Source organism: Hypanus sabinus, chromosome 9 (assembly GCF_030144855.1).
Source record: "Hypanus sabinus isolate sHypSab1 chromosome 9, sHypSab1.hap1, whole genome shotgun sequence".
In the NCBI taxonomy this organism is placed as follows: Eukaryota; Metazoa; Chordata; class Chondrichthyes; order Myliobatiformes; family Dasyatidae; genus Hypanus; species Hypanus sabinus.
In genome coordinates this window covers 75,375,397-75,398,810 of record NC_082714.1, presented here as the reverse complement: position 1 = coordinate 75,398,810, position 23,414 = coordinate 75,375,397, and the positions used below count along the sequence as shown (strand labels likewise).

The 23,414-nt window shown below is 45.7% G+C and overlaps 1 protein-coding gene across 1 annotated transcript; it reads left to right on the top strand.

Annotated features, from left to right (window-relative positions):
- Window positions 1-14,703: 14,703 nt before the first annotated feature.
- On the top strand, window positions 14,704-22,912 carry LOC132399487 (tigger transposable element-derived protein 1-like). The gene is made up of 3 exons (XM_059979912.1): window positions 14,704-14,714; window positions 15,492-15,632; window positions 19,395-22,912. The coding sequence occupies exon 3, from the start codon at window positions 19,533-19,535 to the stop codon at window positions 21,234-21,236; it is 1,704 nt and encodes a 567-aa protein (XP_059835895.1). The 5' UTR covers window positions 14,704-14,714; window positions 15,492-15,632; window positions 19,395-19,532; the 3' UTR covers window positions 21,237-22,912.
- Window positions 22,913-23,414: the final 502 nt, after the last annotated feature.

Sequence of the window (23,414 nt, the reverse complement as noted above, 5' to 3'; positions counted from 1 at the left end):
TCCACTCGCCCCGAGGCCTACTGGAGACAGAGAAGATAAGGCACGCTCAATAGCAATTAGGTTACTTCCATACAATACCAAGGCGGAGATTCTACGAAACGCCTGGGGAAAGCAGAAGGTGTTTTCGGACGGGAAATTAATATATTTCGATCAAGATTAGCACCCCCGCCGGCGGTCTTGCAGAAACGTAAAGAATACGCTGAAGTAAAGCGAATATTAAGGGAAGGAAAGATTACATTCCAAACACCGTAAACTGCTAAACTGCGAGCGTTTTATGAAGATGGAATGCAACTATATCAGACAGTGAAAGAGGCGATTACAGACATGAAGGCCAGAGGGTTGCCCGTCAGCGTGATCAAACCTAGGGAAAGCCTGGCTGAGCAGTTATCCATTCTGCTTCGGAAGTAGTGAGAAAATTGAGAAAGCAGGGGATGGGAGGAGAGCGAGAGAAGTATATCAGAAAGAGACTGTGAGCTTTCCGAAGACAGCCATAAGGTTTGGCTAACTTTAAAAATGTTGATCAGCTAAACGGAAGCAAAAATAGACGGTGCTATACCTATCTCTGAAATACTTATTATAATGTGGATTTTATATTACTCAATCATTCTTTTTTATTTATTCATTCACTCCTTCCCCCACCTAAGTGAGAGTATATATATATATATATATATATATATATATATATATATATAGGAGGAGTACACAGGGAAATCTTTTCTGTGTAAAGGACATAGATTTGTTAACTTACTTTTATGGGTCTTGAAATGGGGGGGGGGGAGTCCTCAACTCACAGGTAGGAGGGGCTATCCCCCACAGCTAGATGTTTCCTCTAGTTCAACTGAAGGTCATCTACTAGAGACCTCAGGCTTGGAATCACACCTTCGTTGCCTTTTTTTTAATTATTCGCGTTTCTTGGTACTTATTTGTTCAGGGAGTAGATCAATTAAGTTTTATTCTGCTAATTTCAATGATATATTGATAGATAAATACTCATGGCTAAGGACAGAGAAATATCATTTCTTTTAATGTCACTGGGCTGTTAAATTCAATCAGAAGTAGTAGAATTCTATCCAAAGTGAAAAAAAGAACAAGCCTATATATCTATATATATCTATAGATTTTGACCTACAATCAAAGAATACTATTTGGAAACTAAATTCAAGTCTACTCAATGATCCCTACTTTAATGAACAAATTTCAAAAAAATTGGTCTCTACTTAGAATTCAGTGATAATGGAGAGCTTCACCTCTCATTTTATGGGATACTCTGAAGGCTGCTTTAAGAGGGAAAATTATAGCAATATCTTTATATATATAAAAAAGAAATAAAAGAGAGGAATTACAAAATAGGCTGAAGGAACTAGAAAAAAACACAAATTGAATTTGGTACAGAATACATTAGAGGAAATTTTTAAAAATTAGGAATTGTTAATAGTTTGGCTATGAAAGAAATCAGGAAAATTTGAATGTTTCTGAAACAGAGACATTATGAAGTTGGATCTAAGCCTATGAAAATACTGGCGTGGAAACTGAAAAAAAAGTAGAAAATACAATACATAGAATTAAGAACAAAGATGATAAAAAATAAGTTAAGTGAAATTCAAGAAGCTTTTTAAGTGTTTTACAAAACTCTATATTCCAAATTTCCAGGGGGAAGGATAACCCAAATTAACAGCTTCCTGAATTCTCTGGATTTATTCACTAAATCTAAATAAGAACCAAATAGAACGATAACTGCTGACATAACTGAACTAAAAGCTGCAATTAGTAGGCTTAAACTAAGCAAGTCACCAGGATCAGATGGGTATACAGCAGAATGGTACAAAGAATTTAAAAATGAGTTAATTCCTGTCTTACTCCCCACACTGAACTGGGCTCTAAAAAAGGCACAAATGCCACCCAGCTGAAAGGAAACGATAATCTCAGCTATACCAAAAGAAGGCAAGGATAAAATGGAATGCGGGTCATTTAGACCAATATCCGTTCTTAATGTAGATTATTGGTTATTTACCTCAATCATGGCCAAACGATTAGAAGAGTTTCTACACATACTGATAGATAGCCATCAGACAGGTTTCATACAACAACGCCAAACACAAGACAATATACGAAGAACACTTCACATTATGGATCACACACAAAAAGATAAAATTGAAGCAATAGTGATAAGCGTGGACAATGAAAAGGCATTTCATTCAGTTGATTGGAATTTTCTTTGCAGAGTTTTACATAGATTTGGTTTTCATGACACATTTATTAAAAATATACAGAAACTATTTGACAACCCTACTGCTAGGATTAAAATCAATAAATATTTATCAAATAGTTTTACCCTAGAAAGGGGCACGAGACAGGGTTGTGCATGGTCACCACTACTCTTCGCATTATATCTGGAACCGTTGGCTCAATATATCAAAGTGAAGATATCAGGGGAATTGCTATCACAGGGACAGAGCATAAATTGCTCAGTTACGTGGATGACATTTTGATCTATCTGGTGCAACCAACATACTCTTTATTGATGCAATTGTACAATGTCCTGTGTATGTTACTCAAAATGGGTTTTTTTGGTTTGTTAAGAGTAAAAATGCTTCTTTGTCTGATAAGTGTTTCTCTCGCAGTTGTTTTGCTTTATACGTGTTGATATGGTAATTGTATTCATTTGTTAACCAATGGGGAATGTTATTTTGTCTTGTGAGGCTGGGAACTTGGGGAGGGGTTTTTCGCGGGATTTTGGTAGAGAGCCGGGAGGAGGACGCCGAGGAAGGTGGACGTGCGCTGCACTGCTCGGAAGACCACCGGGCGTGGTCCTAGGTGCGAAGACGTGGAGGTCGGAGGCAAGCGACGAGGGGTCGGATGGTTGATGGTTGAGCTCCAAGGATGTGCACTAAACTGACTGAACTTTGATAAGTTGGCGCCTTTTTGTTTTCTTCCCTTGCACATATATTGTATTGCCTAATACTCTGTTAATTTTAGTAAACTCTTTAAAGTGTATTTCATAACGGTATTTGTTGTGGGTTTGATACTGTGGGCGGGCGCGAGGCATAAACTCGATTCTCACAGCACCTGCGTGTACGGGAGGTGGGGTTGGTGTGTGGCTGGATCTCCTTTTCCCCTAGACATATACCAGCCTGTTGGGCAAGTGTTACATTTGTGGGGGCTCGTCCTGCATTGGATTGTCAGGGGCAGTGGAATCGCGCAGGCAGCAGAACGGAGATGGACAGAGATAAGATTGTTAGCTGGTGCGAACTTGCAGGTGTACCGGTGCAATATGCCTGTGCAGTGAGCGGAGTGGATTTTCGAATTTCGGGAGATGCGTTAGTGCGGGGCTTAAGTTCGGTGAAGGGTATTGGGCAGGTAGAATTGGTAGCTAAATGGTGTGGTAAAGAGGTGGAGTCTAGCTGGGTGTTGGTTCGTACGAGTGCTGACGTCAGGACGTTGGAACTGCCGGCGACGGTCAGTGTTCCGGGGGAGGAGGGGCCATGGGAGCTCCACACTCTCTCCAAGGATGAGGCTGAGGAGCTAGAGCTAGAGCTGGACCCCAGACAGGTGCCTGGCACTAGTAAAGGGAGGTGGGAGGAGGGAGTCGTGACTAGGCCCCGCCCCCCAGGTAGGGTGGAAGCCTCGGAGCTGGCAGCCGCACTTAATTCCCTGGTGGGAGTGGCCGAGAGGCCACGGCTGAAGCTGGGTGTGTTCTCCGGAGCCAAGCCTACTCCGGACGGGGAGGTGGTCTATGAGACCTGGATCGAGCATGCGTCTTTGATGTTAGAGGAGTGGCCAGGCTCGGAGGAGGAGAAGAGGCAGCGATTGGTGGGAAGTTTGAGGGGTTTAGCAGCCAGAACAGCCCGGGAGTTGAAAGCTGAAAAGCCTGGGGCTTCAGTGGAGGAATGCATAGAAGTTTTGGAGGGAGTGTTTGGGTTGTCAGGAGAACCCTGGCTGCTTTTAGCAGAGTTCCAATGCCTGGAACAACGGAGAGGGGAAAAGCTCTCCGAGTACATATTTAGGATGGAGGGGATGCTCTCGGGGCTGCGGCGCCGGGGGGTAGTGAAGGCGACTGACGTGGCTAGCGTGAGGATGAGTCAGCTATTCAGTGGCTCTCTGGAGGAGGACAAGGTGGCGTGGACTATCCGCAGGCTTATAGGAAAGGCCCCCCTCCATCGTTCGGGCAATTGATTAGAGAGGTGCGGGAGGAAGAGAGAGCGATGGGGCGGAAAAGGGGCGCGGGCCTCCGGGAGCGATCCTCAGCGACACAGGAAGTGGTGGCTGGGTGGAGGAATGACAACCCCCCGGGGAGTAGGGAACTCCCTCTGGAGGGGAGGGACAGGGGAGGTACCCACTCCCGGGGGCGACCAGTGCAGTGGGTTGGGAGCGGGAGCCGTCCTGGGAGAGGAGGGGCGGCAGGCAGCGTGTGCTTTAACTGTGGGAAAGGGGGGCATTTCAGGCAGGACTGTGGGCGGCCGAGGGTGTGCTATAGCTGTGGAGAGGAGGGACACTTTAGGTGGGATTATGAGAGACAAGGAGTCCCGCGGAGAACAAGCCCCCCTGCGACTAAGAAGGGAGAGGTGTCGGGAAACTTAGGAGAGGCTCAGTGAGGGAACGGACTGGAGCGTCTGGAGGAACACGTTCCCACAGATCAGCCGGAAGACCACCGGGTGCCCACGCCTCTGTTCCGGATGGGCTGGTAGGACCCCGTGCCAGTGTGGGTCTACGGATAGAGGGAGTTTACGCAAAAGCCGTTCTTGATACGGGATCGAAGGTGACCTTATTGTACCAGTCTTTCTACACCAATATCTAAAGCATTTGCCCGTAACCCCATTTGACGCCCTGCAGATTTGGGGTGTGAGCGAGGGTGACTACCCGTACGATGGGTACCTATCGGTGAGATTGGAGTTCTTGGAGGGCGATGTGGGAGTGTCTGAAGCTATTGAGACGTTGGTGTTAGTGTGTCCTGACCCGGTGGAAACCGGTGGGTGCTGCCCTCCTGGTGGGGACTAACTCCCCTGTGGTGCGACGGCTCCTGGGAGCTTGTAAGGAGAAAGGGGGGGAAGACTTATTGGAGACCCTCTCAGTGCATCCAGTGTTTCGAGCAGGGTTCGAAGAAGGGGTTGCCTCCCAAGGGCTGGACCCGGAGTGTAAACGAGGGACGGTGTGGTGTACGCAGGCGAGGCCCAAGGTGATCCGACCAGGGGAGGTAGCACTAGTGATGGGGACCCCCAGATTCCCAGGAGTGCCGAAGGGCGAAGCCCTGTTAGTAGACGCCCCGGACGATCTTGAAGGGGAGACACGATTTCCGGCGGGGGCGCTGGTGAGGCCCGAAGTGCAGAGACCAGGGGTGGTACATGCGAGGCGTATAGCTATAAGTGTCAGGAACACCACGGCAAGAGAAATCACCTTTAAGAGGGGAATGCCGCTGGCACATCTGTTTCCGGTGACGGTAATGTCTAGAGCACCAGTGAGGACCCCTAACGGGGAGGGATCGGAGCATCGAAGGGAGCTGACCGCTGAAGCCTTTAACTTCGGGGATTCCCCAGTGTCGCCAAAGTGGAAACACCGGCTAGTGGAGAAGATGCTGAAGATGGAAGCTGTTTTTTCTCGGGGCGAGTTTGATGTTGGCTGCGCCAAAAGCACTCGCCACACCATCCGGTTGACGGAAGACACCCCGTTCCGAGAGAGATCCCGGCGGCTGGCCCCAGCGGATGTTGAGGATTTGCGGCAGCACTTGTGCAAGTTGAAGGAGGCCGGAATCATAGCTGAGTCTCGAAGTCCTTATGCGTCCCCAATAGTGGTGGCACGGAAGAAGAATGGGTGAGTGCGCATGTGTGTTGACTACAGGACTTTGAATCGGCGAACTGTCCCTGATCAATATACTGTCCCAAGAGTCGAGGATGCGTTGGCCTGCCTGAGCGGTGCGAAGTGGTTCAGTGTGCTGGATTTAAGAAGTGGGTATTACCAGATCCCGATGAGTGAGGGCGATAAAGAGAAGACCGCTTTTATCTGCCCACTGGGGTTCTTTCAGTTCGAACGAATGCCCCAAGGCATATCCGGAGCCCCAGTCACCTTCCAGAGGCTCATGGAGAGAACTGTGGGGGATATGAATCTGTTGGAGGTGCTGGTGTACCTGGACGATTTGATAGTGTTCGGATCGACTTTGGAGGAACATGAGGAGAGGCTGTTGAAGGTGTTGGGCCGGCTTAATGAAGAAGGGTTGAAGCTTTCCTTGGACAAATGCCAGTTCTGCAAGTCGTCGGTTAACTACATTGGCCATATCATTTCGCGAGAGGGAGTGGCTACTGATCCAACCAAGATAGAGGCCGTGACCACCTGGCCGAGACCCCAGAAAGTGGGCACTCCGCGCTCATTTTTGGGGTTCTGTGGGTATTACCGGCGATTTGTGAAAGGATACGCCAAAGTGTGTCACCCGTTGACTCAGCTGTTGTGTGGCTATCCCCCGGTGGGGAAGAAGAGGACGGGGAACCAGAGGCAGGATGCTGGAGGATACTGGAACCCGGCGGAACCTTTTGGCTCGAGATGGGATGATCAATGTGAAGAGGCGTTCCGATCTTTGAAAAGGGCACTGACCCAGGCCCCGGTGTAGGCTTTTGCCGATCCCCAGAAGCCCTATGTGCTGCACACGGATGCCAGCCGAGAGGGTCTAGGGGCTGTTCTGTACAAGGAGCATGGTATTGTACCGGCATTGTGGCCGGTAGCCTTTGTCAGCCGAAGCTTGTCGCCATCGGAGAGAAACTATCCCACTCACAAGTTGGAGTTCCTGGCACTGAAGTGGGCGGTGGTGGACAAGCTGGGTGATTACCTGTACGGAGCCAAGTTTGAGGTGAGAACGGATAACAATCCCGTCACTTATATTTTGACTTCGGCGAAACTGGATGCCACAGGACATTGGTGGTTGGCGGCCTTGTCTGTACATGATTTCAGTCTGAGGTACCGCCCCGAAAGCAAGAATATCAATGCGGATGCTTTGTCACGTTGGGAGCCAGGGGAACAAGAGAAGGACGACGAGTGGGAGAGTGTTCCTGCCCCTGGAGTGAAGGCGATGTGTCAGTTTGCTATCACCGTGAAGGACGAGGGAAGAGGGAGGATGGAAAGAGCCGTGGACCACTTGGGGGTTTTTGACGACGCCATACCCCTAGCTTACTGTGACCTGACCGCACTGCGGACTAAACAGTTGCCAGAACTGAGTCCGGGGGAAGTGGCAGCTGCTCAGCAAAATGACCCGGGCATTGGCACAGTGTGGAGAGCGGTCGAGAAGGGGGATGTGGCGTTGGCTGAGAAGGCGAAACACCCATTCGTGCCTCTGTTATTGAAGGAGTGGTCTCGGTTAAAGTTAAAGACCCAAATCTTGTACCGGGTAACGGCGCCTCCGGACCAACCCCGCGGTTGGCAACTGGTTCTACCGGAGGAGTATCGGCAGGCTGTACTCCAGGCCTTACATGATGATTCCGGACACTTGGGTGTGGAAAAGACTTGCGGATTACTCAAAGACCTGTTCTACTGGCCCCGGATGAGGGGGGAGGCTGAAGAATACTGTAGGGGATGCAGTCATTGCATCCGGAGGAAGACCCTGCCAGCGTCGGCGGCTCCACTGTCGCATTTGCAGAGTGCGGGGCCTCTGGACCTGGTATGTATGGATTTCCTGTCGATTGAGCCTGACACCAACAACACCGCGAATGTCTTAGTCATCACCGATCATTACACTCGCTATGCTCAGGCATTTCCCACTAAGGATCAGAAGGCTACGACAGTGGCGAAGGTGTTATGGGAGAAGTATTTTGTTCATTGCGGCTTTACCAGGCGAATCCATAGTGATCAGGGGCGGGACTTTGAGAGCCGCCTTATCCAGGAATTACTGACTATGCTTGGGGTTGAGAAATCCAGGACTACCCCTTATCACCCACAGGGAGATCCTCAGCCAGAGAGGTTCAACAGGACCCTGTTGGATATACTCGGGACGCTGGAGATTGGGCAGAAAAGTAGATGGAGTCGTCATATTGGACAATTGGTTCGCTGTTACAATTGTACTCGCAATGATGCTAAAGGGTACTCGTCCTATTATCTGATATTCGGGCGGGAAGCGAGGTTGCCCATTGACGTGTGTTTTGGAGGTGGAGTGGGTGAATTACCCGGGAAGTCCCATCTAAAGTATGTGTCCGACATGGAGGGGGAGTTACAGCGGGCGTACGAGCTGGCCGAGGCGGCGGCTACCAAACAAAACCAGAGGAATAAGATGCGGCATGATCGAAAAGTGAAGTTTGTCCAATTATTGTCGGGCGACCGGGTCCTTTTACAGAATTTGGGACTCCCTGGTAAGCACAAGTTGGCAGATCGATGGGTGGCCAGCCCCTATGTAATAGAGAGCCAGATGCCGAACCTGCCAGTTTACCGGGTGAAACCTGAGGATGGAAAAGGGCCTATCAAGGTACTCCATCGGAATCACCTGCTGCCCCTGGGTCAAGCGGTGCAGGTGGATAAGGAACCCGAGTGGGAGGTTGCGCCTAGTACAAGGACTCTGCGAGGGCGCGGAGAACGGTAAGAGGCCGCTGCTGAAGAGCGGGGACGGGTCCCTCACCCAGGAATGGCTATCGATTCAGAAGAGGACGACTCAGATGAGTGGCCCCTGTTCCCATTCGCTGGCGCTCCAGTACCAGAAGAGGAGGCTCCTGGCCCTTCCCATACTGAGTTGGGTGAGAGGAGGGAAGGTCTTGAGGGACAGATGGAGAGGCAGCCTACATTGGTGGGAGAGAGGGTGGAACCCGAGCGTGAGCCGGAGAGATCTCAGGTGAGGGAGGACCCCTGTTAGGAAGGGGGTGAGGGTCTGTCAGGTAGACCTGGGGAGTCCGAGACAGTGGGTTCGCAGGTGAAGAGGCAGCCCAGTGGGGCAGAAGGGGTATGGAGATCTCAGAGAATTAGGCGCCCCCCGGAGCGATTGACATATGTGGTGCCAGGAGAACAGAGTGTGATTTCTACTGATCTGGGTAGTTATGTCGCTGTTTTCTGCACCTGGGTTGGGTTTTGTGTGTTGCAAGAAGCGTTGGGGAACTCTGGTAATGCTATGAGGGAATGACATTTGCTGGTGGGGAGAGAATGTACAATGTTCATAACAATTTGTGTACGTTACTCAAAATGGGTTTTTTGGTTTGTTAAGAGTAGGAATGCTTCTTTGTCTGATAAGTGTTTCTCTCGCAGTTGTTTTGCTTTATACGTGTTGATATGGTAATTGTATTCATTTGTTAACCAATGGGGATTGTTATTTTGTCTTGTGAGGCTGGGAACTTGGGGAGGGGTTTTTCGCGGGCTTTTGGGAGAGAGCCGGGAGGAAGACGTCGAGGAAGGTGGACGTGCGCTGCACTGCTCGGAAGACCACCGGGCGTGGTCCTAGGTGCGAAGACGTGGAGGTCGGAGGCAAGCGACGAGGGGTCGGATGGTTGATGGTTGAGCTCCAACGATGTGCACTAAACTGACTGAACTTTGATAAGTTGGCGCCTTTTTGTTTTTTTCCCTTGCACATATATTGTATTGCCTAATACTCTGTTAATTTTAGTGAACTCTTTAAAGTGTATTTCATAACGGTATTTGTTGTGGGTTTGATACTGTGGGCGGGCGCGAAGCATAAACTCGATTCTCACAGCACCTGCGTGTACGGGAGGTGGGGTTGGTGTGTGGCTGGATCTCCATTTCCCCTAGACATATACCAGCCTGTTGGGCAAGTGTTACACAATCCTTTGAACAATATAGTCAATTATCAAGATACAAGATCACCATAGATAAAACCTACTTACTTTCATATAACTATAGCCTACCAAGAGAAATTGAAAGTAGATATCCCTAGGCATGGCAAACAGTGTTTTTCAAATATTTGGGCATCATTATGCCAAAAGAACTGGCAAAATGATCAGAATGCAATTATCAGCATGTATATAAAAATTAAGGAAGAGATAACAAGATGGAACCTAATTCCAGTTTTCAGTCTCAGTTCAAGGATTGAATCTATTAAAATGACTATACTGCCCAGACTGTTATATCTCTTTCAGATCCTACCAATTGCGATTAATCAAATTCAATTCAATGAATGGAACAAAATGTCATCAAGATATATTTGGCAAGGTAAATTGCCAAGAGTTTGTCTCAAAACTTTGCAATTATCCAAGGAAAAGGAGGGATGGGGCCTACCTGCTCTTAGAGATTATTATTTTGCAGCACAGTTGAGAGCTGTGATAAGTTGGTGCAACCGATCATCTGAAGCTCAATGGAAAAACATTGAGGAGGGGATACTTCCCATCCCCATACAGGCAATTTTGGCTGATAATAACCTACAAAACTACATAAATACTATTGATAATCCATGGGTAAAATGGACTCTTAAAATATGGAAAACTATTATAAAATAATATAAACTAGAGGGAGATACTGCAATTCTTAAATGGTGTGCATATGACTCAGATTTTACACCGAATAAACTGGATGCTAGATTTAAGGACTGGACAGCTAAAGGAATAACAGTTCTTTGTAATATAATGAAGGAGAGAAACATTTACTAGAAAAACAAGATTTTTATCGGTATTTACAGATGCGACAATATGTTAATAGTACGGTTAAATGTAACCAAGGCAAGTACATGCTTGATAGAGCTATTTAGAAAAGCATATAATTCAGATAACGGTAGTACAATTATTTCAAGCGTGTATGAGGGTTTGTCAAATCTTAAAACACATTCGACTTCATACATTTAAACAAAATGGGAGAAGGAAGGAGGGATAATTGTATCTGAGGAAGAATGAATAATAATATGGAGGTATCAATGGAAGTGTACCAGTTCACAGAAATGGAGGGAGTTCGGATGGAAAAACTTGATAAGATATTTTATTACACCCTCTCAGAAATCCCATTATGATAGTAACCTCCCTGTTTGCTGGAGAAATTGTGGAAGTCAAAATGCAAACCATTATCATATTTTCTGGGAAAGTCCCGTTATCAAAGACTATTGGAGTGATATACACAATGCTCTACAAGACATCTTTAAATGTGAAATACCCTTAGAGAGTAAGACCATATATTTTGGATATATACCTCAAGAATGGTTGAAAAGAGATAGATATTTAATGAATATACTGTTGGTGGCTGGTAAAAAGACTCTTACTAGGAAATGGTTATCACAGGAGAGCCCAACTTTAAATGCATGGATGGAAATTAAATGGACATTTACTAAATGGAGAAGATAACAGCATCTGTTAATCATAAGCTGGAACAATTTGATTCATACTGGGAAAAATGGTATAACTACATAATGCCTCATAGGCCTGATTTTATTCTCACAAATCAATGAATATGTTGTAAAAATAAAGATCACTCCCTACTTGTACATAGTTTTTTTCCTTTTGCTTGTTTTTTCTTTTCACTCTTTTCTATAAGTGTATACCTCAGATAAATACTTTGTGGAGATTTGTGATATATATGATTATATGATATATATGTACTATGTCTGAAATACAACTTATGGAAATGTTTGTTTGATGATGAACTTCAATAAAAAATAAATTAAAAAAAGAAGAAACCGGTCTGGAGCGTTTACAGATATAAGTTCGGATGTTTATAGGGATTAAACACCTTTACACTAAATTCGTTCTTATAAATGATTTCCTGATTTCCCTTGGCCCGAAGTGTCCACAGTTTACTCTCCGTATATGCACCTATCACCCTACCAGCCTACAGATCCAACGTATAATCCTCCGTAACTTCCGCCACCTCCTACGTGATCCCACCACCAGCCACATCTTCCCCTCCCCCCACTCTCGGCTTTCCGCAGGGATCGCTCCCTACGCGACTCCCTTGTCCAGTCATCCCCCCCATCCCTCCCCACCGATCTCCCTCCGGGCACTCATCCCTGCAAACAGAAGAAGTGCTACACCTGCCCCCACACTTCTTCCCTCACCACCATCCCAGGCCCCAGACAGTCCTTTCAGGTGAGGCACCACTTCACCTGTGAGTCAGCTGGGGTGATATACTGTATCCGGTGCTCCCGATGTGGCCAGTTATACATTGGGGAGACCCGCCGCAGACTGGGAGACCGTTTTGCCAAACACCGGCGCTCAGTCCTCCAGCAGTGGCGGCATCTCCCTGTGGCCACACACTTCAATTCCACAGACCACTCCCACTCCGACATGTCTGTCCATGGCCTCCTCTACCGTCAAGATGAGGCCACATGCAGGTCAATGGAGCAATACCTTATCTCCCGCCTAGGTAGCCTCCTACCTGCCGGCATGAACATCCAACTCACAGACCTCCGTTGATACCCCTGCCCCCCTTACCCCATCCCTATTTTTTATTTTAGTCTGGTTCTCTTTCTCTCTCTTCCCCCCTCACTATAACCTCCCCCCAGCCCTAACTTTCTTTCTCTTTTATTTCCCATAATTCACCACCTTCACCCTTGCCTATTTCCCTCCAGCCTATCACTTCCCAGCTCTTTCCTTCATCCCTCCCCCCACTTTTTATCCCCTCTCCACCATCCAATGTTACTTCACTTAGATGCTGTCTGGCCTGCTGAGTTTTCCAGCATTTTGTCTTTTTATTTATTTCCAGCATCTGCAGATTCACTCGTGTGCATCTAATGGAAATGTTTGTTTGATGATGAACTTCAATAACAAATAACTTACAAAAGAAAACAATCCTGCAAAAGAGAATGTAGGTGGGTTTTTTCTTTCCTTTACTCAGTTGGTCTCCCGATTAGGCCCCGTTTGATTTTGCACATCCTGCCTGACGTTCACAGTGGAGTGGTTGCTTCATAGCCAGCTATGGTAACATCAATACCCAAGAAAGGGCTATACCAAGAGACAGATGCAGCCAAATTCAGCACAAGAGATGCCCTCCCACCATCCTAACACTGACAACATCTACAAGCGGCGTTGTCACAAGACTGTCAAAGACCCTCGCCATCTCGGCTATGATCTGTTCTCGCTGCTGCCACCGGAAAACACGTTCAAGAGTTTCAGGTCCCCTACCACCAGACACAGGAACAGTTAATATTCTTGAATCATCAGGCTCCTGAACGGCCGTGGATAACTCCACTTACCATAAAACTGATCACTTAACACAACTAATTGACTCACTTTCAATGACTCTACTGCTTATGTTCTCAGAACTTTGAACTTTGAATTTGTGAATGGAAAGTACCCAGACAGTCCGTTTTTATTCTCGCGACCGCTGATCTATCAAGAAGTTTCAGCTCAAAAGTCAGCGACTGAACTTTCGCGCTCACGGACATTGTGCGTGTCCCGGGGAGAGCTTTGGGAGACAGAGAGGCGGTTTCCGGAATTGGAGCAAAAAGTAGGCGCAGGATTTGAAGGTGCAAACCAAGTATTATAGACGATGGCCTGCCGGAACTCGGTTTCGAACCAAGGAGAAACAACGATGAGTACTAAACACTACACGATCATAGCCACACGCTTCGTCTGGTGCAGCTACTGATGTTCTAACATTCGGGCTGCATTGTTCGTTAAGTGAGATTCATCATTTTCGAAGTAGTGCGCATGTGCGCGCACTCTCTTATTTCTGCATCTCCCTCTCTCTGTCTTTCACTGACTCGTCATATTTCGGATGCAGGTAAAGATTTCTTTATTGGGTGTGTGTTGCTTAAAGATATGTGAGCTGGTGAAAACTGAGCCATTCCTGTTTCTGTTTCTCAGCCTCAGGTTGTCCTCCCCAACTCCTCCATGGACTGCATTTTCCCAGAGTGCAATCGCCATATTTGTTAATGCATTTACCTGTCTTTGTTTGCAACCAGAAATCACTTCCATCTCCCTCTTCTCTCGCTATCGATATCGTTAGCTCTCAGATATGTTTTCTTCTTCCGTCCATCATTGCATTCCTCCCCAACTCCTCTCACTCTCTCCTTCTTTCTCCCTTTCTTTCGTTTTTGTTAATCTCCCTGACTCACTGAAAAATTCTTGTCTCTCGGATATCTCCCACTATGTTGGTCCATTTCTCACAAGCAGCAAACCAGAATAAATGTTGTAGCCCGCTCGCCACCCCCCCCCCCCACACACACACACACACACACACACACACATACACGCACACACACACACGCACACACATACACGCACACATACACACACAAACACACGCACACACATACACGCACACACACACGCACACACATACACACACACGCACACACATACACACACACACAAACACACACACACACGCACACATACACACACACACATACACGCACACACAAACACACACACACACGCACACATACACACACACACATACACGCACACACACACGCACACACACACACACACACACGCACACATACACACACACACGCGCGCACACACACACACACACACACACACACACCCACCCTCCTCCCTCCCCCCCCCCCATAGATTCAAATCAGAATCAGTAACTATATCTGCGTTTTCTTTTGAAGTGGCGGTGTGAGGATGAAGGTTGAGACTGACGATGTGTGGGAGAGGGGGAAGGGGGAATTTCCTACATTTACTACCCAGCAAACAGCACAAGCTGTTCTGAGGACATATTGGCCAGCACTGAGTCCAGCTTTATCAGGAGATATGTGGAGGTTTGGGATGTATAAACATTTGGGGCCCTGTACCAAACCACGTCTCAAAGTCAGTCAAGGACTTCAGAAACACGACTATAACTGGACGTTTACTGGTTCCCGAGAATTGGTGAGTTGGCTGGGTAGGATACATCAGGCGCTCACTGACGTTTTATTACTGGAAGCTCATTTTTTGCAGACATTCACAGCAGAAAAACAATGGAATCTATGAAAAATTACACACAGACTGACAACAAATGTGCAAAAGAAGACAAACTGAGCAAATACCAAAAAGTAATTATTGTAATAAGTAAATACCTAGGTAAATGAATAATACTGGGAACTTGAGTTTTACAGTCCTTGAAGGCGAATCTCTAGTCCAGAGATGAGGTGAGTGAAAGTATCCAGGCTGGTTCTGGAATCCGAGGTTTGTAGGGTAACAGACTGGCAGTGATGCAGAAGAGCCTGGTCGGAAAATGAGCAAAACCAGGGCGATGAATTTGAAGACAGTGCCAAAAGCCTTTCGTGAGTCAGGGTCGAGACATCATTACTGCGCCATAACGCAGAGTACAGTACTAAGCACTATACAATCTCGGCCTCACACTTCAGCTGTGTGCTTCTTACACTGTCAAAATCTGTGATCTGTGATACTGGCGTGACCAATCCACTGATGTTCCTGCATTGTTGATCGAGAGTTTCATATTTGTTGATCGAGAGTTTCATATTGTTCACACATCTCTCTCTCCCTCCCTCCCTCCCTCCCTCCCTCCGTCTGTATAAATCACTCCGTCCCTCTGTCTCTCTCTCTCTATTGCTTCTCTCTCGGATACTAGCAAAAAATCCTACCTTGCTTAAGTATGAGATGTGTGAGCCGGTGAAAACTGAGCCATTCCTGTTTGTCTTTCAGCATCTGTCTGTCCGCTCCGGCTCTTCCTGGACTACATTTCCCAGTGTGCATCGCTCATCAGTGCATGTTCAGAACTGCTTGCGAAGATACCGATTGTAAAATGAGTGGACCTTCAACACACATTTCCTATGCTGCTCTACAGTGAGTATCAGTTTAACTGCCTCTGCTGGTCTGTCTGCGTATGAATGTGCGTGAGACAGTCTCTATCTGTGCGTGTGACCGGCTCTATCTGTGTGTGCTAGAAGGCCCTGTCTTCCTTGGGCCTACCTCAGTCCGTGAGAGTTCCTTTCTCCGGCTGGGAATGAACAAACTGCTGACTCTTGTTGCTATCTTTGTTTGTTTGAATTTGCTGAGACGCGTTTCATTGTAAATGTATTTTTCTACATCTTCGCATCAGTTTGAACGTAGTAGATTTACGTAATCTTCAATGTGAATCTTTGCCGTCGGTTTCCAGCCGTGGAGCGCCCCGAAGGCCCCGGTATTCGTGTGTTTCTGACCTCCATTTCTGTCTCTGAGCGTGCCTGGTTCTTGTTTTGTTTACCTGCCTCTGTATTCGAATATGTCCGCACTTTCCGCGAGAGTATCTATCTCTCTCTCGCTCGCTCTCTCTCCCCCTCTCTCCCTTTCTTCCCCCTCCCTCTTCCACCTCCCCACCCCCTCCCCTCCCCCTCCTTCCCCCTCCCCTACCCCTCTTCCCCTCCCTCTTCCCCTCCCCCTCCCTCTTCCCCTCCCTCTTCCCCCTCCACCTCCCCTTCCCCTCCCTCTTCCCCCTCCCACTCTTCCCCTCCCTCTCTCCCCCTGTCTCCCGCCACCCCCCCCCCCCCCCCGCTCTCTTCCACCCTCTTTCTCTTCCCCCCTCTCACCCTCTTCCTCTCCCTCCCTCGTGTATGAATTTGTTCCAGTCTCTAAATATGATCCTGCTTTTCTGTTTGAGTGCATGTCCATCCACTGTTCCTACTGAAATCTTTCAGCATGTATCACACTCTGTGTGTTGGTGTGATTTGTATATGGTCCTGCGGCTGTCCGTGAGCATGCTCACACTCTCTCTTAAATGTCCCGGCTGCTGTCTGAGACATTTCTGTTCCTAGACTGAGACTTACTTTCTTTTTTTTTGTAATTTATTTTTTTTATTGAAGTTCATCATCAAACATGTCTATAAGATGTATTTCAGATACTATACATATATATCATATAGTCATATTTGCCACAAATCTCCACTTAATATTTATCTGAGGTATACACTAATAGAAAGGAGAGGAAAGAAAGAACAAGAAAAAGGAGAAAACTGTACAAGTAGGGAGTGATTTTTTTTTACAACTTATTCATTGATTTGTGAGAGCACTGTTATCTTCTCCATTTTGTAAATGTCCATTGTAATTTCCCTCCATGCATTTAAAGTTGGACTCTCCTGTGATAGCCATTTCCTGTTAAGAGTCTTTTTACCAGCCACCAACAGTGTTTTCATTAAATATTTATCTCTTTTCAACCATTCTTGAGGTATATACACAAAATATATTGTCTTACTTTCTAAGGGTATTTCACATTTAAAGGTGCCTTGTAGGGCATTACGTATCCTACTCCAATAGTCTTTGATAACAGGGTATTCATAGAAAATATGATAATGGTTTGCATTTTGACTTCCACAATTTCTTCAGCAAACAGGGAGGTTGCTATCATAATGGGATTTCTGAGAGGGTGTAATAAAATATCTTGCATCCAGTTTATTTGGTGTAAAATCCGAGACATATGCACACCATTTAAGAATTACAATATCTCCCTCTAGTTTACATTCTTTTATCATAGTTTTCCATATTTTAGGAGTCCATTTCACCCATGGGTTATCAATAATATTTATATAACTTTGTAGGTTGTTATCAGCCAAAATTTCCTGTATGGGGATGGAAAGTATTCTTTCTTCAATTTTTTTCCCATTGAGCGTCATATGACAGGTTGCACCAGCATATCACAGCTCTCAACTGTGCTGCAAAATAATAATCTCTAAGAGAAGGTAGGCCCCATCCCCTCTTTCCTTGGCTAATTGCAAAGTTTTGTGATGAACTCTAGGCCTTTTACCTTGCTATATATGTCTTGTTCCATTCATTGAGTTGATTTTGGTTCATCTCTATTGGTAGGGTCTGAAAATGATATAATAATCTGGGTGGTATATTCATTTTAATTGATTCAATCTTTGAACTGAGACTGAAAAAAGGAATTGTATTCCATCTTGTTATATCTTCCTTATTTGAAAGACTCTGTTTTCCATGCCCAGGGGTATCTCAGACTGTGACTTTCAGTAAGCCAGTGTCTGACAGTGTACCACTCTATTTGAATTTATGTTTGGTTTGCACTCACTATGACTGTGCATGGTTATGTTTTCATTTCTTTCTGTCTGCCTCTGTTTATTAATGTTGATGCCTCTGTCTTTGAGTATGCATGCGTCTCTCTGTTAGTGTACATGTCCCATTCTTTGTCTATGTATGTACCAGATTATGAGTAACCTCGTCCAAACTCTTGATTGAGTTGGGCCTGGAACGCATATGATCTGTGTCCACTCATCTCTGTGTAACTGCTTTTATCATTGAATGAGACTGAATCCATCATTCAGTGTACCTGTTACAATGGCTGATACTATCTAATGTCCTGTTCTCTTTCTGTGAGTGCCACAACTTTGCTTTCACCTATGTATCAATCTCTCTCTTTCTCTCAGAAGATCTGTCTCAAAGGGAGATGAGCATTCTTGGCCTCTGTCTGCCAGTGTTCATGGCCCCCACCTGTTGGTGTTCTTCCCTCTGACTGTTGGTATTCTTTTCCTGTTCCTCCCTGTGAATGCCAGTGTCAGTGTTGCTGGCCTCTGCCTGTGAGTTTTCATGCCTTGGTCAATGTCTGTTAGTGCTTTTGATCTCAGTCTGTCAGTGTTCCTGTATCTATCCATCAGTGTTCTTGGTCTCTCTCAGTGTTCCTGCCCCTGGCTGTGTTCTTGGCCTCCATCTTCAGTCTTTCTGCATCTGTCTGTCAGTGTTCCTGCCTCTGTCAATGTTTCAGCATCTGTTTGTCAGTTATTGGCCTCTGTCTGTAGGGTGTTCTTGACCTCTGCTGGTATTCCTGCCTCTGTATGACAGTGTTCTTGGCTTCTGCCAGTGTTCCTGCATGTTTCTGTTAGTGCTCTAGTGCTCTTGGCCTCTGTCTGCCAGTGTTCCTGCCTTTGCCTATATGTAGAACAATGCAGCACAGTACAGGCCTTTCAGCCAACAATGTTGTGCCAACTTTATCAATCTAACTCATCCCTTGTACATAGGCCTCCTTTCTTTAATCATCTCTGTGTCTAACTAAGATTCTTAAATATCCTAATGTATCTGTCTTCATCAACACCCACCACTCTCTGTGTACAAAACTTACCTGTGACTTACTCATATAGTTTCAATCTAATCACCTTAAAATTATGCCCCACCATATCTGCAATGGGAAAAGGCCTCAAGCTATCCACTCAACCTTTACCTCTTCATTTCTTATACACCTCTATCAAATCTCTCTCAACCTCATTCGCTCCAAGGGGAAAAGTCCCAGCTCACTCAAACTATCCTGATAAGACATGCTTCCTAATCCAGGCAGGTATCCTCTGCAGCCCCTCTACAGTTTTCACATCCTTCCTATAAAGAGGTGACCAAAATTAATCACAATATTCTGTGTGGTATAACCAGTGTTTTATAGAGCAGAAACATCATTTCATGACTCTTGAACTAAATCCGCCAATTAATGAAAGTCAACCTTCATTCGCCTTCGAACCGCTCTTCTTAACACCTGCATAGAAACGTGTATTGCAACATTGCAACATTTGTCTGTCTCAGTATGTACTGCCTCTGTCATAACTGTACACCAATGCAAACCTTGTTCTTTTCCTTTCAGAAATGCCACTCGGATTTCCTGAAGCATATACAGACAATAAGGTGACCTATATTTGAATTCAGGTACAGTGACAGGTTCAATCTGATTCTCACATACAGAAGTTTCTTCCCAGTAACTCTCCACTTGCTTACCAACATTATGTCCAAAAAGAGGACGGCGAATTCAAGTCTCAGAGGCAAACCAAAACGACCTCGCAAAGGAATTTCACTGGACATGAAACTCGATATTTTACGAAGGTTTGATGCTGGAGAGAAGCTTAGTGCAATTGCTAAAACGCTGGTGCTTGCTAAGTCAACAGTGGGAACAATAAAAGAGAACAGAGATAAAATTAAGGCAATTGCCCAAGTTGCAGCACCATTAAGTGCTCGAACGCTTTATCTTCATCGTAGTGAAGTGATGCTGACAATGGAAAGACTGCTGAATGTGTGGATAGAAGAGCAGACACAATGTAACGTGCCATTAAATCCAATGATTATTCGAGCTAAGGCCAGGAGCTTATATGATGATTTGTTGAAAGAAAAAGGTAGTGGTGCAGGAGAGAAGCGTTTTGTGGCAAGTAAAGGTTGGTTTGACAGGTTCTGCAAGCGATTTAACCTGCATTACATCAAAGTAATCAGTGACTCTGCTGGGGCTGATGAGGAAGCCCTGATAAATTCTCCTAGTGCCTTGAACAAGATCATAGATGAGGAAGGATACCTGCCAGAACAAGTGTTTAATGTGGCCGAAACTGGTCTTTATTGGAAACGCATGCCTGACAGGACATTTATTTCTAAAGAAGAGGATTCTGCACCAGGTTTTAAAGCTTCTAAAGACCGTCTGACACTACTGCTGGGAGGCAATGCTGCCGGTGATTTTAAGTTAAAGCCCCTTTTAGTGTATAGCTCTGAGAATCCCAGAGCCCTCGATGGTTATGCAAAACCTCACTTGCCTGTGATATGGCATTCAAACAGGAAAGCTTGGATGACCACAACTATTGTTCATGACTGGTTCACCAACTACTTCTGTCCAGATGTGGAAAGGTACTGTGCCAAACATAACATTTCAAACAAAGCTCTGCTCATTCTAGATAATGCACCAAGCCACCCTCTTAACTTAAATGACCTTTCCAATAGCGTCAGGGTTGAGTACTTGCCGAAGGAAACATCAACCTTAATTCAACCAATGCATCAAGGTGTAATTACAAATTTCAAGAGGTATTATTTGCGAAGAACGTTGAAGCAAGTGGTTGATGCGACTGATGGTGAAGGAAAAACAACAGTCCGAGAGTTTTGGAAACGCTTCAACATTATGAATGCCATCGACAACATTGCTGAATCGTGGGATGAAGTAAAAGTATCTACAATGAATGGTGTTTGGCAAAACATATGGCCAGGGTGTATCAATAACTTCACTGGGGACCCAGCAGCAGAACCTGCAGAGAAAGTTACTGGAGACATTGTAGCACTGGCAAACCAGGCTGGGTTTGAGGGTATCATCAAGGAAGATGTAATTCAGTTGCTGGATTCACAAGAAGAGGATTTGTCAGATGAAGACCTTATGTTATTGGAGCAAGAGCGAGCGTCAGAAGAGATCAACGTTGCAGAACCTCCAGCCAGTCCACGTCAACTAACGACAAGCCACCTGTCTGTTACCTTATCATACATCGACCAGGTTGTGGATATCCTCAGTGCCAACGATCCAAGCCGGGAGCGTAGTCTAAGGGTTGTGCGTTTGCTGCATGATGCTATGAGCTGTTACAGGGAAATGTACAAGGAGAAAATGCGCCGTGAACAACAAACAGATTTTGATGCTTTTCTCATCTGCAAATCAGAGCCTCCCTCTCCCCCCTCTCCCCACATGTAAATCCACTCCACCACCACTACATCACGCTATGCTCCACCATGTCTCTGATCAACATTTCAGTATTTTTGTGTATCACTTCTCTTTTGTTCAGTGATTTTACTAGCTATCTTATCAATGATTAACATGCATTTCAAAGTGTTTGTATCTATTGATATATTTGTTATTATTGTTGAGACCATTTGGAACCCATCTTCCTTACAATATGCAAAAGTTTTGTGCTTGGGGAAAATGTGATTTAGATGCTTGTAACCACTCCATACAGCATGGTTGTATTATACCTTCATGTCACAGTCAATGGACAGACCAGCCAGCTGTAGATCTGGTGCTCACAGGAGTGGTGTGGAGAATAGGCATGTGTAAGCAACCCAGGACACAGTGATAGCCAATGTCTCAGCTTCAGTGTTCAAACTCAGAATTGTAGTGATTTTGATAATTAACCAGGCCTTAAGAATCCCCATATTGTTGCTCAGTGATTGTGTCTGGATGCCTGCACTCACCAACAGAGAGTGAGAGATTGAGACAGAAGCTCATTCAGAAGGATAAAGCAGAGCACGCTTCCATTGAATGTGGATTTGAGCTGTCACCCAGCAAAGAAAAAGGCATTCTGCTTTTCCTCTTAGTCTGGTCTCCACTAACAAATGAAAAACCAGTGCTGTCTGGTCCCTGTTTCACCTCAGACAACCTCACTCATAATTCTTTCTGTCTATTCCGAGTGTTTCACAGTCCACAGGACTGAAGGTTTCATATCAACAGTGAGGTATACAACTAGTGCAATAATATGGAAATAATTGACTATTTGGGGTCCCTCACTAAACATGGTTTAATGGAGTGAGTCTGTGAAGAGATGGGTCCTGAATTAGTGTGTTTCACCAGTACTGCCCCATTCGATAAGGAGAGTATGAGGCAGGCAGCTCCAGGCAAGTATGTTACGAGGAATGGTAAATCTGCCAGCAATGGCTGGTTCAGAGTGGAGACCCTAAGCTGTTGCTGAGGCAATTTTCCTACTTCTGTCTCTTGCACTCCACAGGTTGAGACCACGATCCATGTTAATTTACTGATGTTAAATACCTAGAGATCTTGTTTACATTCTTGCACCCACTAATCAAGAAGATTCAGCTCAAAATAGTCAAAATGATTCTATGTATATTAGTGCAAGTGTAAGTGTGTCCAGGAGAGAGCTGGTGGTGATGGATAAGCAGTGGCCAGAAATTGAGTAAAAAATTGTGTTGAATTTCAAGGCGCTGCTGAAAGCCAAATACTGAACTCCCTGGGAAATGTAATGGATAGAAATTCAAAGAAAAGTAGCACAGATTTGCAGACATGCCATGACTTGGATTTGACTGAGATTGCTGCGGCCACGATACAGAATATTAACCTAAATCATACATCAGCTGTGTACCTCCTGCACTGTTAGGAATTCTTCCCAGTGTGACTCAACCACTCATGCTCCAGCAATTAGCAGTAAATCTGGACTTGTACTGCTCAGCTGAGATTCCACTGTGAGACCCTTTTGCTTTTAAATCTGTGAACTGACTGGATGTCTTCCGCTAGTGGAGTTTGGAGAGCAAAGTAGTTTTAATTTCAGTTATCAAAACTGAGTTGCATTTGCAGGTGAATACACAATTAGCAGGCATTCTGTAAAACAGCATTGAAGATTAAAAGGAGATTAAACATTGGCTTTGTCATTTGTATATTGAAACATAAACTGAATTGTGTCATTTGTGTCAGTGGCCACCACAGTCTGAGAAAAGTGCTGGATGCAAGCCACAAGCATAGCCTGTCCAGATTTCACTGTCTCTAAGCCTAACTGTATGTCTGTAGAATGTGGGGGGAATCCAGAGCATCTGGACATAACCCCTGTGGTCACAGGAAGAACATACAAACTCCTTAGAGACAGTGCTGGGAATTGAACTCCAATCAATGATCACTGAAGTTTGTACTCACTGCTACGTTGCTGTGCCAGGTAGCAGTTTACATACAACTTCATTGTTCCCTTACCCTGAAAGTGCTTATCCCCAAGGTCCACAAATCTATCTGGGAAGGCCCATTTTTTTTGGGCTGCTCTTGCCCTATTGAACTCATGTCCACATACATTTATTCCATTCTGTTTCCCCCCCCCCCCCCACCCCCGGCTCCCCGGTTCAGTTCCTTCACTCCTACATCCATACCAATTCCCAA

Excerpts from the sequence above, each read along its gene's own strand:
- LOC132399487 (XM_059979912.1), top strand. The coding sequence starts at position 19,533 with ATGTCCAAAAAGAGGACGGCGAATTCAAGTCTCAGAGGCAAACCAAAA.